Raw genomic sequence first — 14,166 nt, 5'->3', positions numbered from 1 at the left:
TCCCTGGCCCACTGGCCCACAAACAGTCTCCTGATGGCTTCTCTGAGGTCCCGACCTGCAACGATGCCAGGGCTACTGCAGCTCCCACCCCAGGGCCACTGGGGGGCATGGCCCCTTGCTTTGCACCCCTCTTACGTCAGAGTCCTACTAAGCCGTTTGGCTGCTTGTACCACTGGGTGGCAACAGGTGGGTGGGGCGATGTATACCTGAGCCTGAGCTCTGAAAATATTGCATCTTGTCCCTGGAGAGGGACTCTTGTAACTGAGGTACCAGTTACACTGCCGCTCCCGGGCCCTCCAGCGCTGCCTGCAGCCCCAGGCATCACCTCCTGTTTCTGTTTTATTTCTGTGGGATCAGAGATGCTAATCTCGTGTTTGAACACATCATTACTCCATGTCTGAGGCAGAGTGGGTATCTGGATGGGGAACACACTACACCACGCTGCCCAGAGGTCTCCCAGACAGAAGGAATGATGAAACCACACTGGGAGGGGCGTTTGGATGTCTCGAGGTGTCACTCACTCGCTCGTGTCTAGTGCGCACACAAATCTGTGTCTTACACAATTACATGTTCCAGACCTTCTGCATGACTTTCCAAGTGTGAAGCCAGAGATGTTGATGTGTGAAGGCCAAGGTCCCGCCTGGAGCTGAAGAATGGCATTTACGTGCAGGCTGTTGACCAAACGCACTCACTGTCACTTGTTCCAGTAAGAATGGCATTTGCTTGCAGATTAGTTTGGAAACAACTTGTCATTTTCCTGTTTCCATAGCAACAAGGACACCTTGGACACTACAAGCAATACTAAGACACACCTGTCATCAGTCTGCTTACCCGAGTGGACAGCGCTTCACCGTTCTTCAGCCACCTGTATGTAGGTCTCGGTCTTCCACTAGCTTTGCATTCCCAAAAGACATGTTCTTCAATGGCCACGTGGATATCATTTATTTTTTGAATCCAATTAGGTTGAGCTATAGCAGTTCAGAAGGCAAAGACAAGACGGACATTCAGTGTACATTCCATCTATTTTTATCATATGCAACCAAGGGACAAAAGTAGGCCAATCATAAAATCCCTCTTCCAAATGTTAAGCAAGTTACAAGGATGGGCAGAAGTTCACCAAGGACTTTTAGAAGACACCCCAAACCATGTCCAAGTCCAAAGGCCACTCACTTCTGCAGCCCATGTGGCTGGTCTTTTATTCAGTAAGTGCAGAATAAATAAAACTAGCATTAGCCATGTGGCAAAATCAACTCTCCCTCTTCCCCAAGTGTCTAGTCCTCCTTTTTCTTTCCTTTCTGTAAGAGAAATATTTCACACCGCCTCACCATTTTCGGCTGGGCTCATGTTTTCCTAGTTATACACTACATTTCCCAGATTCCTTTGCAGCTAGAGGTAACCTTGTGACTAAGTTCATGCCAATGGCATGCGTGTCAAAGTGCAGAGAGAACCTTCCAGATTATTTACCTAAAGACACTTGCTCTGGACTCTCATTGCCCCTTCCCACCGATGGGAAAAAAAGTGACAAACATCCTTGAAACATCCTTGGGCTCAGAGATGGAAGTTATGTAGGGTGGAAATGCTGACCTGCCTGAATGACCTTGTGGAACAAAGCAGCCCCGGACTCACCTGCCTATTTTTGGAGAGATACATGAGAGAGAGAAAAACTTCCTATTTAAGCCACTGTGTTTGGGTTCTGTCTGTTACAGCAGCTTAGCCTGCCCCTAACGGATGCACTTCACTCCACACATGATCTAGCTAAGTTTTGTGACTCCTTCCCCCTTCAAGACTATCAACATTTTTAACATTGACTCATTTCATATTGATAGAGTGTTATCCACACGAGTATGGCCCTAGAATCCCAAACCTCAGAGTGAGTCCTGGTGTTTACCAACACCTTCTTGGGACATCACATCCTGCCCACGGTTACCACAGAAAGTCAGGCCTTCCTTATTCCAACACTGCCCCCTGCCCTTACCCCTCCCGCCACCAAAATTATGCCGCATTTCTCATGGTTCAACTGAAGTCATGTTTTCTTTCCTCGTTCTTAACGGAGCTAAAGACGGTGTTAATTCCACGTTCCATAAAACGTCTTCATAAATATCATTCTTTTTGCCTATGGCATAATTCACACCAATGGTAACTGGAATGGCATGCGTGTTCAGGTAGGAGGCCCTCAGCCCGAAGTTGACCCAGAAGAGAGCCTTGGGACCCATTCAGCAATTCTACAGGGTGATGCCCACAGAGCATTTCTACAGGGTGACGTCTGCCACTATAAACTGAATAGCCAGAGTTGATTCAGTGTTTAATTAAAAGATGCTACGCAATCCTTTTAAAACATATCTCTTCCTGACTTGGCCTCAGAACCTTCATTTGGTAAGAATCATCCACAATTTAATTCAAAAGGAATCTGCTGTTGAGGGAATCTGCTGTTGAGGGTTGAGGACAAGCTGTCTACCTTACCTTCTTAATAATAAACAAAACTAGAAAAAACTCTCACGTCCCTTAACCAGCAGAGGTGTCTCTAGGCCCCTGAGTAAACGCTGCTTTCTCCTTCCTTCTTCCATCTGTAAGCAATTTCATGTTTTTCAAAGAGCAAAACCCAGTTTGACAAATCCTCTCTCGATGGGGACGATGCAGTGCCACCTGTGCAGGAAGGGTGGGGGGTCAACTTCCCCAAAAAGCTATAACATCAACAAGCATTCACTTGAACTAAGGGCCATGACCTTCATCCTTGAAAGAGCTGTCAGTCGGCCGCTGTTTTGTATCTTCCTGCCATCACGCAAAGGAAGCTCAGGAAGTAGGTGCTTTTTCAGTTCTCTGCTGGAAGAACTGTGTGTCAGATGTGTCACCCTGATCGGCTTATGGCAGTTGTGGACCTGATTTCACATTCAACCTGCTGAATATTTACCCCCCATAGAGCTCACGAAGACCAAGCAAACAAGAAAAGCTCCAGAAAGCTGTGTGGAATATTAACAACTAAGCCAAACTTTTCAAAGAGGGTGAGAAAAAAGGAAAAAAAAAAAAGGAAGGGCAAACGTAACTTATGAAGCAATGTCAAGTTGAAGTTCAAAAAGAAAACATCAAAACCCCATGCAGAGACACAGATTTCAATGTCACAGATTTCCTGTAACACTTGGGCTTATTCGTCACTCTTTTTCAAAAATACAGAGTGCTGGCAGCAATACCTTGCAATCTGGAAAAGGAGACGGTGCAAGGAAGGGAGGGTCTTGGAAAGACCTTACGAATCTCTCGCTAACTGAACCCTTCTGAGGATGTGCCCCATGTTATCCTACAGGAAGGGGCCTAGCCAGGAGGCTCAGGTCGTACTGGTGCCGGCCAAGGTGACCCCAGCAACGAGTCCAGCCTTTGAGAGCCATCATAAGGTACTTTCTCTGCTTTTAAGGTAAAATTAATACATAGAAGCCAAACCTGAAATGATGAAAATGTATTCCTTTTGAAGTGAAAACCTGGACATGGGCCCAGGGAGATCAGGAATGAAATATCATATTCTGTAATTGGCAAAGAATGAGATAATCTTCCTTTCAACACACCAATTGCAGATCCACAGGGCAAAAGCCCACACCATGCAGGTTTGATTCACTCACTTAGACGGAATGAATCATATCTAAGTGGGTGAGTTTTCTGTTCTAGAATAAAGTTCTGCGCCTCATGGAAGCTGCTCACATCTCTCCAGCTCTTTGGGTCACCCAGTTCAAAGTCCTTGGATAAAAAAATGGTGCATTTTAGAGCCTAATAGAAAACCATGTTTGTTTCCTTTTTTTTTCTTTCTTTTTTTTAAATATATAATCCATGTGGGTGGTTCTATGGTATTTATCATCCAATATTTAGGTTCAACTACATTTTGTAACTCCAGGTCTAAATAATAGGTCTAAGGAAGGCCAGAAGTGGTTGGTTCAGCACTATTATTTCAGAAAGAAGGTTGTATCTAATGTCTTTTCGGGCAAATAATACATGTAGATCCTGACTATTAAGTAGAATTAATCATATCCACATATTAAAACAGAACCATCCGTTTTGGCCATTCATGTTCTTTCAGAAGAATCTCTTCTCTAAAACATCTTAAGTCTTATTCTCAAGCTACAAATTCAAATACAAGGTTAATGGTTGTGTTAGATTTGATGCTATGACACTGTTAGTCTCTTGGATAGATGGATAATGTCTTCATTTCAATCTTCTGTTCAATAACTGACAGAAATGACCTAAATCAATGCCTGTGTATTCCAGCCACAGGAATCACGCAAGCATCTTACCCAATAATAATTTCTATTGAAGATGGATATAGTTTGAATCTAGTGGTCAAACGATTCTCAGAGCTATCTGGCTGTCTGATTCTCCAAAACTAGAAATTTCTAATAGAAAGAAATGCCATCATGAGCCTTTGGACTTAGAAATTTAAAAATCCAAAAGCAAGGACACTCTGGGGAAAAGCATTTCCATTAGGATAATAAGGAGGACCTGTAGCCATTGCCAGTCAGGCCTGGCGGCTGACAGTCCCGGAGAAGAGGAAGCATCTCCAGGAAACGCAGAGGTTAGGCTAGCAGAGCTTCCGAAGCTTATGGGTAATGGGTTTTATGAGCCTGAAGATAATTACTTGGCTTCAATTTACCACCTACATAGAGTTGCTTCCCAAATCTTTATCTCCAGCCTGGAATTCTTGTGCTGTTGACAGAATCAATGAGGCATTCTCAGTATCTTTACCTTGAATCCAATGTTCCCAATATTGGCAGTTGAGCTATTTACTCACCAACCTTCTTATATAGTTTTCCAATTTATTCTTACAGTCTGCTCTTAACCCCTGACTCCCCAGTTGTAGAACTCATTAAAAGGAAGTCAGTTTTTATTTAGCTTTACAAGAAATACTCATATTATGTTCTGGGGTAGGGTCCCCATTTGATCTTTGATCAGCCCTGAAAATCTCCACTAGGTCTTAGCTCTCATCCAGCCCCATCAGAACCGTCTCTCAAGGAGCATTTTCACATGCAGTTCTCTGAAGCTCAGAGATTCCTGTTCCTTCAACTAGAGCAGCCTTGCTTTATTTTAAATACTGAGAATTTTATGTAAAAAAAAAAAAAGTAACTTGATTAAACAACAACACACGCACTTTGAAAAACACTCTGCTAAGGCATTTCGACCTTGTGCTTTGTGAGTTGAGCTTTGAATGTGGAGGCTGGAGACCAACAGCTTAAGTTTTCCCATTTGAGCTAAGGAGACAATGGACTTGATGGTGTCTAAATTCCCTTCTGAATTTAGTATGCTAAGTCTTTAGACTGCCTCTTGAACCAACTGAATTCTTGCATGTCCTGAGCTCTCTGTTAATTTATGCTTTACTCGAACACTCTGATTTCTCATTGCCTTTATGTTAAGATACACTCCACTTATGTCAACGGAAGGGGAGATGCCACCACGCCAGGCCTACCAGACCACAATGCTCCACTCTGCATAAAATACAAAAACCGAACTGTGTGAAGGCACACTAGAGGGCAAGCAAAAGCAGGTACATTTCTATTAATAGTCATTCATTAATAAATAGAACAGAAATGACTGCAGGAAGTAACCCGTGTGTGAGATAATGGATGGGATTTGTGAATGTGCTTTGCACGCTGTAAAAGTTATACAAATTAAAAGCACATTGCCATATTTCATATTTTAAAGCTAATATTTAAAGTCCTCTGTCATCTGGTTCCACCTGGTTCTCTCACTTTCTCTCCGAGTATGCCCAGTGAACCCACAGCTCCTGACAAATAGGGTTTCCTTTGTCCTCAAATCCAGTTAGCCAGTCCCTGCCTCATTCCTTTGTTCATACCATCTTGTAATTTTGGAATGTCCTCCTCCCCTTCATCCCCTAATCAGTTTTTCTTCTGCAGAAATGCCTCCTCCAGGAAGCCGTCCTTGGTCTGCCCATTGCAATCTTCCCGAACGCAGACAGCTTGTTTGGCACAAGCAGCATCACTGTTTTGTACCATCACTTGTACAGTTTCGCGTAACTCTTTTCTTGTTAGCCAATTTCTATAAGAACACACATTTTCTCTTCCCAGATATGCTGCAGTGAGTTCAGAATGTTAGAAATGAGTCGTGGAATAAAAAGATGGAAATCAGAAATATATTCATTGAAAAAGGCCTTGAGACTGGTTCATTAAATCCATTACTACCCAAATAATGCGAGCTATCACTCTAGCCTAACAAGGATTGATTTCTTCACATTTCTTTGTAATCCTCAACCCAGCCGCTCCCTAGTGTTTCTCTAAGTCTGCTCTTATTGGGTTAAACTCGCCCATCTCCCCCTTTCTGAGCATGATACTACCTACCGCTCACGGTCACCATGGACTCACCACGGGGTATCCCGTCAACCTCACTTCACACATCTTATTTCTCAGCCTGATGATGACCTGCGAGTTAAAAGAAATCACGCCCACTCTGGAGATGAGGCCCAGAGACATTGAGGTCCAGATTCAGAAAGTGGTTCCCTCAGCATCGGCACGCAGGTCTGCTGCAGGCTCTCCAGTGCGTCCTACCCTACCCCCAACGGCCATGGGGGTATTCTTTTGGACCCTGTGGTTCTCAGAGCGTGGTCTAGGGGCCCATGAGGTTCCCCAAGTCTCTAGCAGGGTGTCAATGAGATCCTTTCTTTCCAACGACTCATGTGTGTGAGGCCAGACTTTCCTCATATACGTCAACCAACACAACACAGAATGACAGATTGAATGCAGAAGCACATATAAGGATCCAGCTTCCTTCCGTTAACGCAAACATGAAAGAGATTTGCAAAAACATAAACAATGCCCCTCTTCTCATTAAATGTTTTTTATGTTTGTTTGTTTGGAAGAATATAGTCAGTTTTCTTATAATATGAAATTATGTTAACATGCATTGGTGTATCAGTGTCATTTAAAATTTGTTAAAGTACTAAACTTCTATTTTAATTTCTATAATAATATGGCACATGTTGGTAGATGGAGCCCACATTAGTAAAGGTCCTTTGGGGTGTTTAATTTGGGAGAGTCATTTTTAAGAGTAAAACGGGATCTGGAAACCAAAAGTTTGAGAACTACTGCTTTAGACTAGCACAGACATTTTCAGACAAATGAATCCACTTAACGCAAACTTTGCTAAAGGTAAATATAAACTATATTCCCTGATGGATAAAAATCATAACAGTTGCATCTGCCTTCTGTGGCAACACAGAGTGAAGGGAGTGAATTTCATTTCAATATACTGTCCTTGCAGTGACATTTTCTTCCCTGGCCTGACGTTTCTCAGGGGCCAAGGACCTGTGTCCTCACTCCTGCTACTTCCCACTGGCTGTTATTTCCACATTCTCAGTGTGCACCCCTTGAACAATTGCAGCAACCCACTTTACTGGAACCACCAGATGAACGGAAGGGAATAAAAGTTGTTGACTTTACCTTAAGTGACACTCAGAGAAACTGAGGGTGTGCATATCAGTTCTGTCTAGGACAATAAAGCAGACTATTGCTCTACTGCGAAATTGCCTCATCTGCTGTGGCCATGTTCTGGCATCCTGTCCTGTAAGCCACGGTGCAGGGCTGCATGTTACGTGGTGACCATAGGTCTGCAGCACGTCCGTGGGGAAGTTTCTGTGCTGTGCTGCATGGGGCTTGTGTTCACTCCCTGAGGACCCTGACGATGCTCAAACGCCATTTCAGTGTCATCAAGCCTCCAGTTCTGCCCTTGGAGCCAAAGGACCACATCGCACTAGGTCTAGACACACAGCCACAGATGGAATTGGGACAGGAGACTGAAAGGGGCTCTTTTGGACTCAATCGTCAGGTGCACTTATTAGAAAACAGGAAGTGAAAAAGTCAATTGCTCATCCGAATGACTGATGGGCTTTTTTCCTTCCGTATTTTATGACGACATGTTATTGGCAGGACAAGTAACCAACATATGGCAGAGTATAACAGATATTGCAGTTCTAGTCATGGCTAGTTCTCACTTGTATGGTCAGGGGTGAGCTGTTTTATGTCTCTGGGCCTTACTTTACTTACACAAGTCGAAAGGTTGGCCCCAATAGTTCCTTGTAGCTCAAACATTAAGGGATTCTGTGAAATACATAGCCTTGTTTACTGCTCAGATATTATATTCACTGTTTCCTAATGGTAAAGATGGTTTTGCTGTCTTAACGCCTGTTATAGAGGAAAAATGGCACAAAAGGCATTAAATATCAGGTTCTCTTAGTTCACACTTTATTCTTCCAAATGATGGCTATAATTCTCTTGGTCTATTTGTGTAATAAGGAAGTGGCCACACGGACACAATGAGGTGGAAAGATGAGTAATTATGAAGTGAATCAAATCCATTATAAACTTCCCTTTCCTTTCTTCAAAGATAATTACTTTAGCTCTCCCATTCCACTTTGTATGTGGACAATGGCCACGGGCCCAGTGTTCTGCATTGTAATAAAATTTCCACACTATCCAAAGGCACGCTGAAGTCTGAGAACCTCAAGCCCGAACGAACAAGCACAGCACAGGGAATTCAGCTCTGCTTCGTCCTGTGCAAACTGCAATTGGTGCCTGATCTCTTTGGGAGCCGGTTTCCTTATCTATAAACTGGGTAACTGCAGGAATGACACAAGAGTGTTTCAGTGGCTTTAACTCCAACATATATTTCAAGTTTCTCTACTTCTCTTTCCTTGAGCCCAAGCCACCAACACCTGTCACTTAGATGGTTTCCTGACAGGTTGTCCTCCTTTTTTTGCCTTTGGATCTTAAAAATCTGGTCATCACAAAGCAACCAGAGAGGTCCTTCGAGCGCATGAATCAGATAAAGCCATTCCCTTGCTTAAAATCCTCCTGTGGTTTACTATTACACTCAGAATAAAACCCAAACTCTGTGCTTAGCTTACAAAGTGCTGCATTATCTGTCACTTTCCTGTGCTTCACAACTTTTGCCCTTTCTCACTGTGCTTTAGCTACACGGGGTTCCCTGATGCATCGCAAACACATCAAGCCAATTCCTGTCTCAGGGCCTTTGCACCTTCTCACCTCCTGCCTGGAACGTACTTCCCCTTGAACGGCTGATTCTTTTTCAGCTCAGAGGTCACTTCTAGAGAGTCTTCCCCGACTACATTATCCAAGGAAGACTTTCCCCTGCTCCTCGTTATTTTCTATCGCGCCTTCCTAATTATTTTCTTCATAACTCGTACCACAATGTGAAATTTTTCTAGTTCATTTATTTGCTTCATAGCATGTAGTCTGTCAACTTGTAGTAAAATGCAATCTCCCTGAGGGCAGGGTTTGTCTTGCAGCCCTAGTGCCTGCCATATGGCAGGCAATGAAAAACATATTTGTTGAATGAATGAATAAAACATTAAATCATTTTGGAACATTTCTACCTTTAGCAACAAAGATCCATAGTCTTTAACCCTGAAAATATACAGATCTATTTTTAGGAAGTTTTTTATGCTGAAAAACGTCTGAAAGAGCAGATTAAAAGTAGACCACATGGCGAAGGATAAGTCATGGCAAAAAGAAACTGGGAAGCTGGGCAGGGGAACCATGGTTTATGTCTGAACTAGTTTCATTCTTCACACATCCCAAACATGAGTAGCACACGCCAACCTAAAGACACAGCCGTGGTGGGGCCGCACCCACCAGGAACGGGGGCTTCCACCATCCTGACGCAGGGAAGACGGGAGAAATGGAACATGCCCTGCAGGTCTTTGGAAAAAGGTTAAACGGTTTGAGTGCAAGGAGGGGGTAATTGCCACGCCAGAACAGAAGTTAGCACACCTGGGATTGTTGAAGTGAAGAGCTGATGGATGGAACGCAACAACGTGGAAACAACCGAGCAGCAGTTTTCTAAGCCGAAACCCATGGTTTGTGATCCCTGAGCACAGCACATGTGAGTGTTGTAAGCAATTCTCTTGTCAACAAAGACAGCATGTTCATGGCTAAGTGACTGGGGCCACTTTCTCCCTTTTTGTGATCTGCACAGTGATTCTAATTATAAGTCATTTCAATTGGAGCTCCAGGCAGCTGAATATTATTAGGAACGCAGCACTGGGAAAACCCAATGGAGACCAAAAAAATGAGAGAAAAAAAAAATGACAGCCAAGCCCTTTAGTATAATTAAGCTCCCCTGTGACAATGAAAACAATTTGATAATTTCTATGTCACTGATATGCTAGCTGAGGAAAAACAAAAGAACAAACATAGACGTAATAGCCAAGCGATTTGGAAGTCAACTCATCTGAAAAGCTTCTAAACCAAGGGTGGTTACAACTGAGGAAAAGCTGAGTTATCTTCAGAAAGCAGGCAAATTTTACTGTGCCTTTTCCCCCATGCATGGATGCAGATAACTTCATTTAAAAGGGAAACGCCGTAAGGGCCTGATTTTTGTCTCCAACTCAGGATCCTTGGAAAAAAACATGTCACTACACAAAGCTGATAGCCAGTGGAAAGTTTGATTCTCAGAACAGTAAGTCTGGAGAATTCTTTCCCCGGTACAGGAAAATTGACCCACTAGAAAGCTCCAAGCCAAGTTCCGATTACAGAAAATTTCATACCTTTTTAACATACTGAAAACAGATATTTCACTTAAAAGAAAATCATAAAACTGAAAATGACTTTAATTAGTTGAGCAACTCAGACAACATTTAGGAACAACGACCCCTGAATTGAAAAGTCTGTCCACCTAATAAAAAAGAAACAACAACAACAACAGCAAAAAAAACATTGGCCATTTACCTGAATATCTTCAGATTGTCCCTATCTGACACCTAAGAAATAATTATACTGGTGAGAAAAAGTACCCTAGACACTTAAAAGACAGCAACTGCATCTCACTGAACAAATCTGTAACCTTCAGTCTTAAGTTTGCTTTTCAACCAATCAAATGAGGTACCAACTACCACAGTTTAAGAAAGGGCAAAGTGAAATATCGAGTCTGTCATTTGGCTCCGAGTCGAGTAAGTCTTTAATGGTGTTGAAGAAAGAGGAGTGATTAAATAGGAGCATAGGTGTATTCAAATAACTGTTACCCACGCCATCATGTGAAGAACTTTCTAGAACCACGTGTGTTTTCCTGCTACCCACGCTGCATCAAAAGTATGTGAGTTCAAAACGCTGAGGACCATGTGTGTGGCGGTGGTGGGAGGGTGTCACTGAAGTTTCGTTGGATTTCCAAATCCACCCAGTTCCAATCATGCTTGTAAAAGGCCTTATATGACTCTTGAATAAAATTCTTTGAAATTTCTTAAAAACCAAAATGCTTTGGAAGAATTGGTGAAATAAACAGACTTTTGTGCTATCAGTTATTGCAAGAAATAAGCACATTTAAATCTTGTGCTACAATTTGCCCCTACGAACTACTCTCATCATTTTAATATACTTGTTGTTTATTTAAACCATTCTTGAATAATTACCAATCTATAATATTTATTTTCAACACCCCGGACAGATGGGATTCAGGCATTTCCAATTTGGCAAAAGTCAATGCTTATCTAGTGAAATCCCTTTCTGGATTTCAAATCAATACCCTCACAGGGTTTCCAAGACCGGCTCAATTGATGACCACGTGCTAGAGGTTTTACATTTATATGGCTTTGGATCAATGCCGATGATTTGATTGGGACAGGAGCAGCTGTGCATAAGCAGTCTTTGGGGTGAGAGAGATTTGTCACGCTCCACTCTGAAAGAACTAAATCTGGACAGTGTGCACATTTTGAAATGTTCATAGAACCACATGAAATCACTACGAACAGGAGCGATTAGAAAGGATGAACATGAGCCCCAAATCAAAACGTGAATGAAGAAAAGCATAGACCTTTAAAAAAATACATAAATCAGGAGCAAAAATAACAAAACATTTCCTGTATCAGGTTTACAGCTTGATGGCAGGAGGGAAAATGGTTCCTTTGCAAGTGTGTTCTTCCCCAAACATATCAGCCTTAATTTCCTCCTCTCTGCCCTGTCCACCACCCCCCACCCGCCCCCACTCTCCACACCTAGAACCACCCAGGGAATGCTAATTAAGTAGCAAACCAAGGGTTTTGCACCGTCCTATTTAGCACAGTCCTTGAATGCAAACCTCCCAGCTTAGGATTTGAAGGCCAGGGTCTGTAGCATGACAAATGATCAACCGGAATCGCAAACTTACCATAGAAAGTCAACTGTCCCCTTGCTACATTTTTCCCTCTTGAATTTTCAGCCACACATTCATATAAACCAGCATCCTCTTGCTGAAAATTGGGGATCTCAAGAATTCCATTTGACTTGTGTCTTCTGGCTTTCCTTGCTATTGGCTTTCCATCAGCTCTTCTCCAGATAATAGTCGGTACTGGACTGATCGTGAAAATAAAAAGGAGTGAATCAAAGCAGAGAAAACTATTTTTCACTTGAGCCGATGTTCCTAACAACCCCCGCCTTCTTGGTTCTGAACATATAAGCTTGCGCTAGACAGCATTCCCCAAACGTGGTTCATTCACGCCTCACTATAATGATTTTATCCCTATGCACATCTTTAATCTCATTATAAATTAGTGTTTTTCTTAAATAACCGTTCTTAACCTTAAATGAGGTCATCTAGCTTTTAGGCAATATTATCCTGGAAATAAAAACAGGTTTTTAAATGATTATTGTCGTTTTTTCTAACACATCTATTTTTTTTTCTCTAAATCATAAATATGAAAATAAAACTGTTCACACACGATTGTGGCTGACTGAAGATGACTGCAAATTCACATTCTTCCCATCAAAATGAGGTCCAGGCCCCTGCCCTGGAACCTGGTGGGTTCTCTGACTCCTCTGACTACTGAAATAAGGCAGGAGTGATGCTATGTTGGTTTCAGGCCTCAGGCCACAAAGCAAGGACTGGTAGGTTCCATTTCCTGTCTCTCTGAACACGCCCTATAGAAACTTACCAACTTATAGAGCAGCCCATGGGAAGGGTGGTTTGGGGGGACTTTACTTAAAATAGTGAGATAAGAACAGCAATGTGTGGGGTCTTTATGTGCTCTCAGGGCATTCATCATCCCACAGCTGTAACTGACAGAATGCACCTTAAATGGCAGGGAGGGCATCACTGAGTCTGCAAACCAATGGCTGGGCGAGCTAACCGCAGCTTTTTAGATTGCAGCTTGCTAGCAGGGGGTACCATTATTTACTTAGTTATTTTCCACAAAAAACACACACAGAGAAGTAATTAGAGTAAAGACTTGCTAATCTTCCCTGGAAAACCTGAGATGGTATTTAGAAAATTAAAGCCATCAACTTACTATACTTGTTTTAGGACAATTTAAGTTCATTAGACAGACACTAACTCAAAATTCAGAAGGGTTCTATCCAAAATCCATTGTGGGTGTCTTTCCACTTGATGAGATATACATTTAATATGTGCTTTTCAAATGACTGTCCTTAGATATAGTCTTTCTGCTTCTAAGTGGGCGATCGCTGGTGTTTCAGCAGCTGGATTGCACACCCAAACATCTCTGTGTCGACTGGAGGAGCCCAATTTGGGTCTTTTGTGTTTATTCTAGTGCCATTCGAGCAGCGTGAATAGAGTTTAATTCATATCCCCTCTGAAGTGTGCACACTGAATTCTGCTGGCTCTCTCTACAGGAGATTTTTCAAGGTGTCACCGTGTAGAGTTCAACGAGTATATTCTTCACCTATCCAGCTACCTGCTTTCACCTTTTGCCTGGATTGCGTTTCTTTACACACAAACACACACACACACACTTTTTTTTTCTTTTTTAATAAAAAATGGGACTGTCTCCATTACACTCTGTGGCAATCTGCTTTTAGCGTCTTAGCAATAACCATAGGCATTTTCTGTCTTCCATGTTGTTTTACAACCTGACTTTAATGCCCGTACAGTGCTCAGTCTTATGACTAAGCCACAATTTATTTAATGGGTCAGTTTTCAGGACATAAAAAATGACTACTGGACTGCACTCTGCCAAAGTAAAGGTTCTCCCGTAGCTTCTACTGTCATGACTTCAAACTATGGAAACCAAAAGAACCCTTCTATTAGATTTAAAATTAAAAAAAAGAGAAAATCTTTCTACCATTGCTGCTGTAAAATACAAAATTCATATGAACACAGACCCCACGCTGATACAAGGGTTGGACAAAAGTTATTCTTGCCTTAGCCAACACTTGGGCACAAGAAAAGCATGGGTAG

At 42.4% G+C, this 14,166-nt stretch overlaps 1 protein-coding gene across 8 annotated transcripts in view; it reads right to left on the bottom strand.

Annotated features, from left to right (window-relative positions):
• The window catches only part of CNTN4 (contactin 4), a 795,376-nt gene that overhangs the window by 137,716 nt on the left and 643,494 nt on the right, over nt 1–14,166 (bottom strand). For all 8 annotated transcript variants that reach the window (XM_033132994.1, XM_033132996.1, XM_033132995.1 and 5 more), the window contains 2 exons: nt 12,142–12,326; nt 832–968 (listed from right to left, as the gene is read on the bottom strand). In XM_033132994.1, the coding sequence (XP_032988885.1) occupies nt 832–968; nt 12,142–12,326 (322 nt within the window). The remainder of the gene's footprint in view (nt 1–831; nt 969–12,141; nt 12,327–14,166) is intronic.

This window comes from Rhinolophus ferrumequinum, chromosome 17 (assembly GCF_004115265.2).
Source record: "Rhinolophus ferrumequinum isolate MPI-CBG mRhiFer1 chromosome 17, mRhiFer1_v1.p, whole genome shotgun sequence".
In the NCBI taxonomy this organism is placed as follows: Eukaryota; Metazoa; Chordata; class Mammalia; order Chiroptera; family Rhinolophidae; genus Rhinolophus; species Rhinolophus ferrumequinum.
This window is presented reverse-complemented; position numbering and strand designations above follow the sequence as displayed.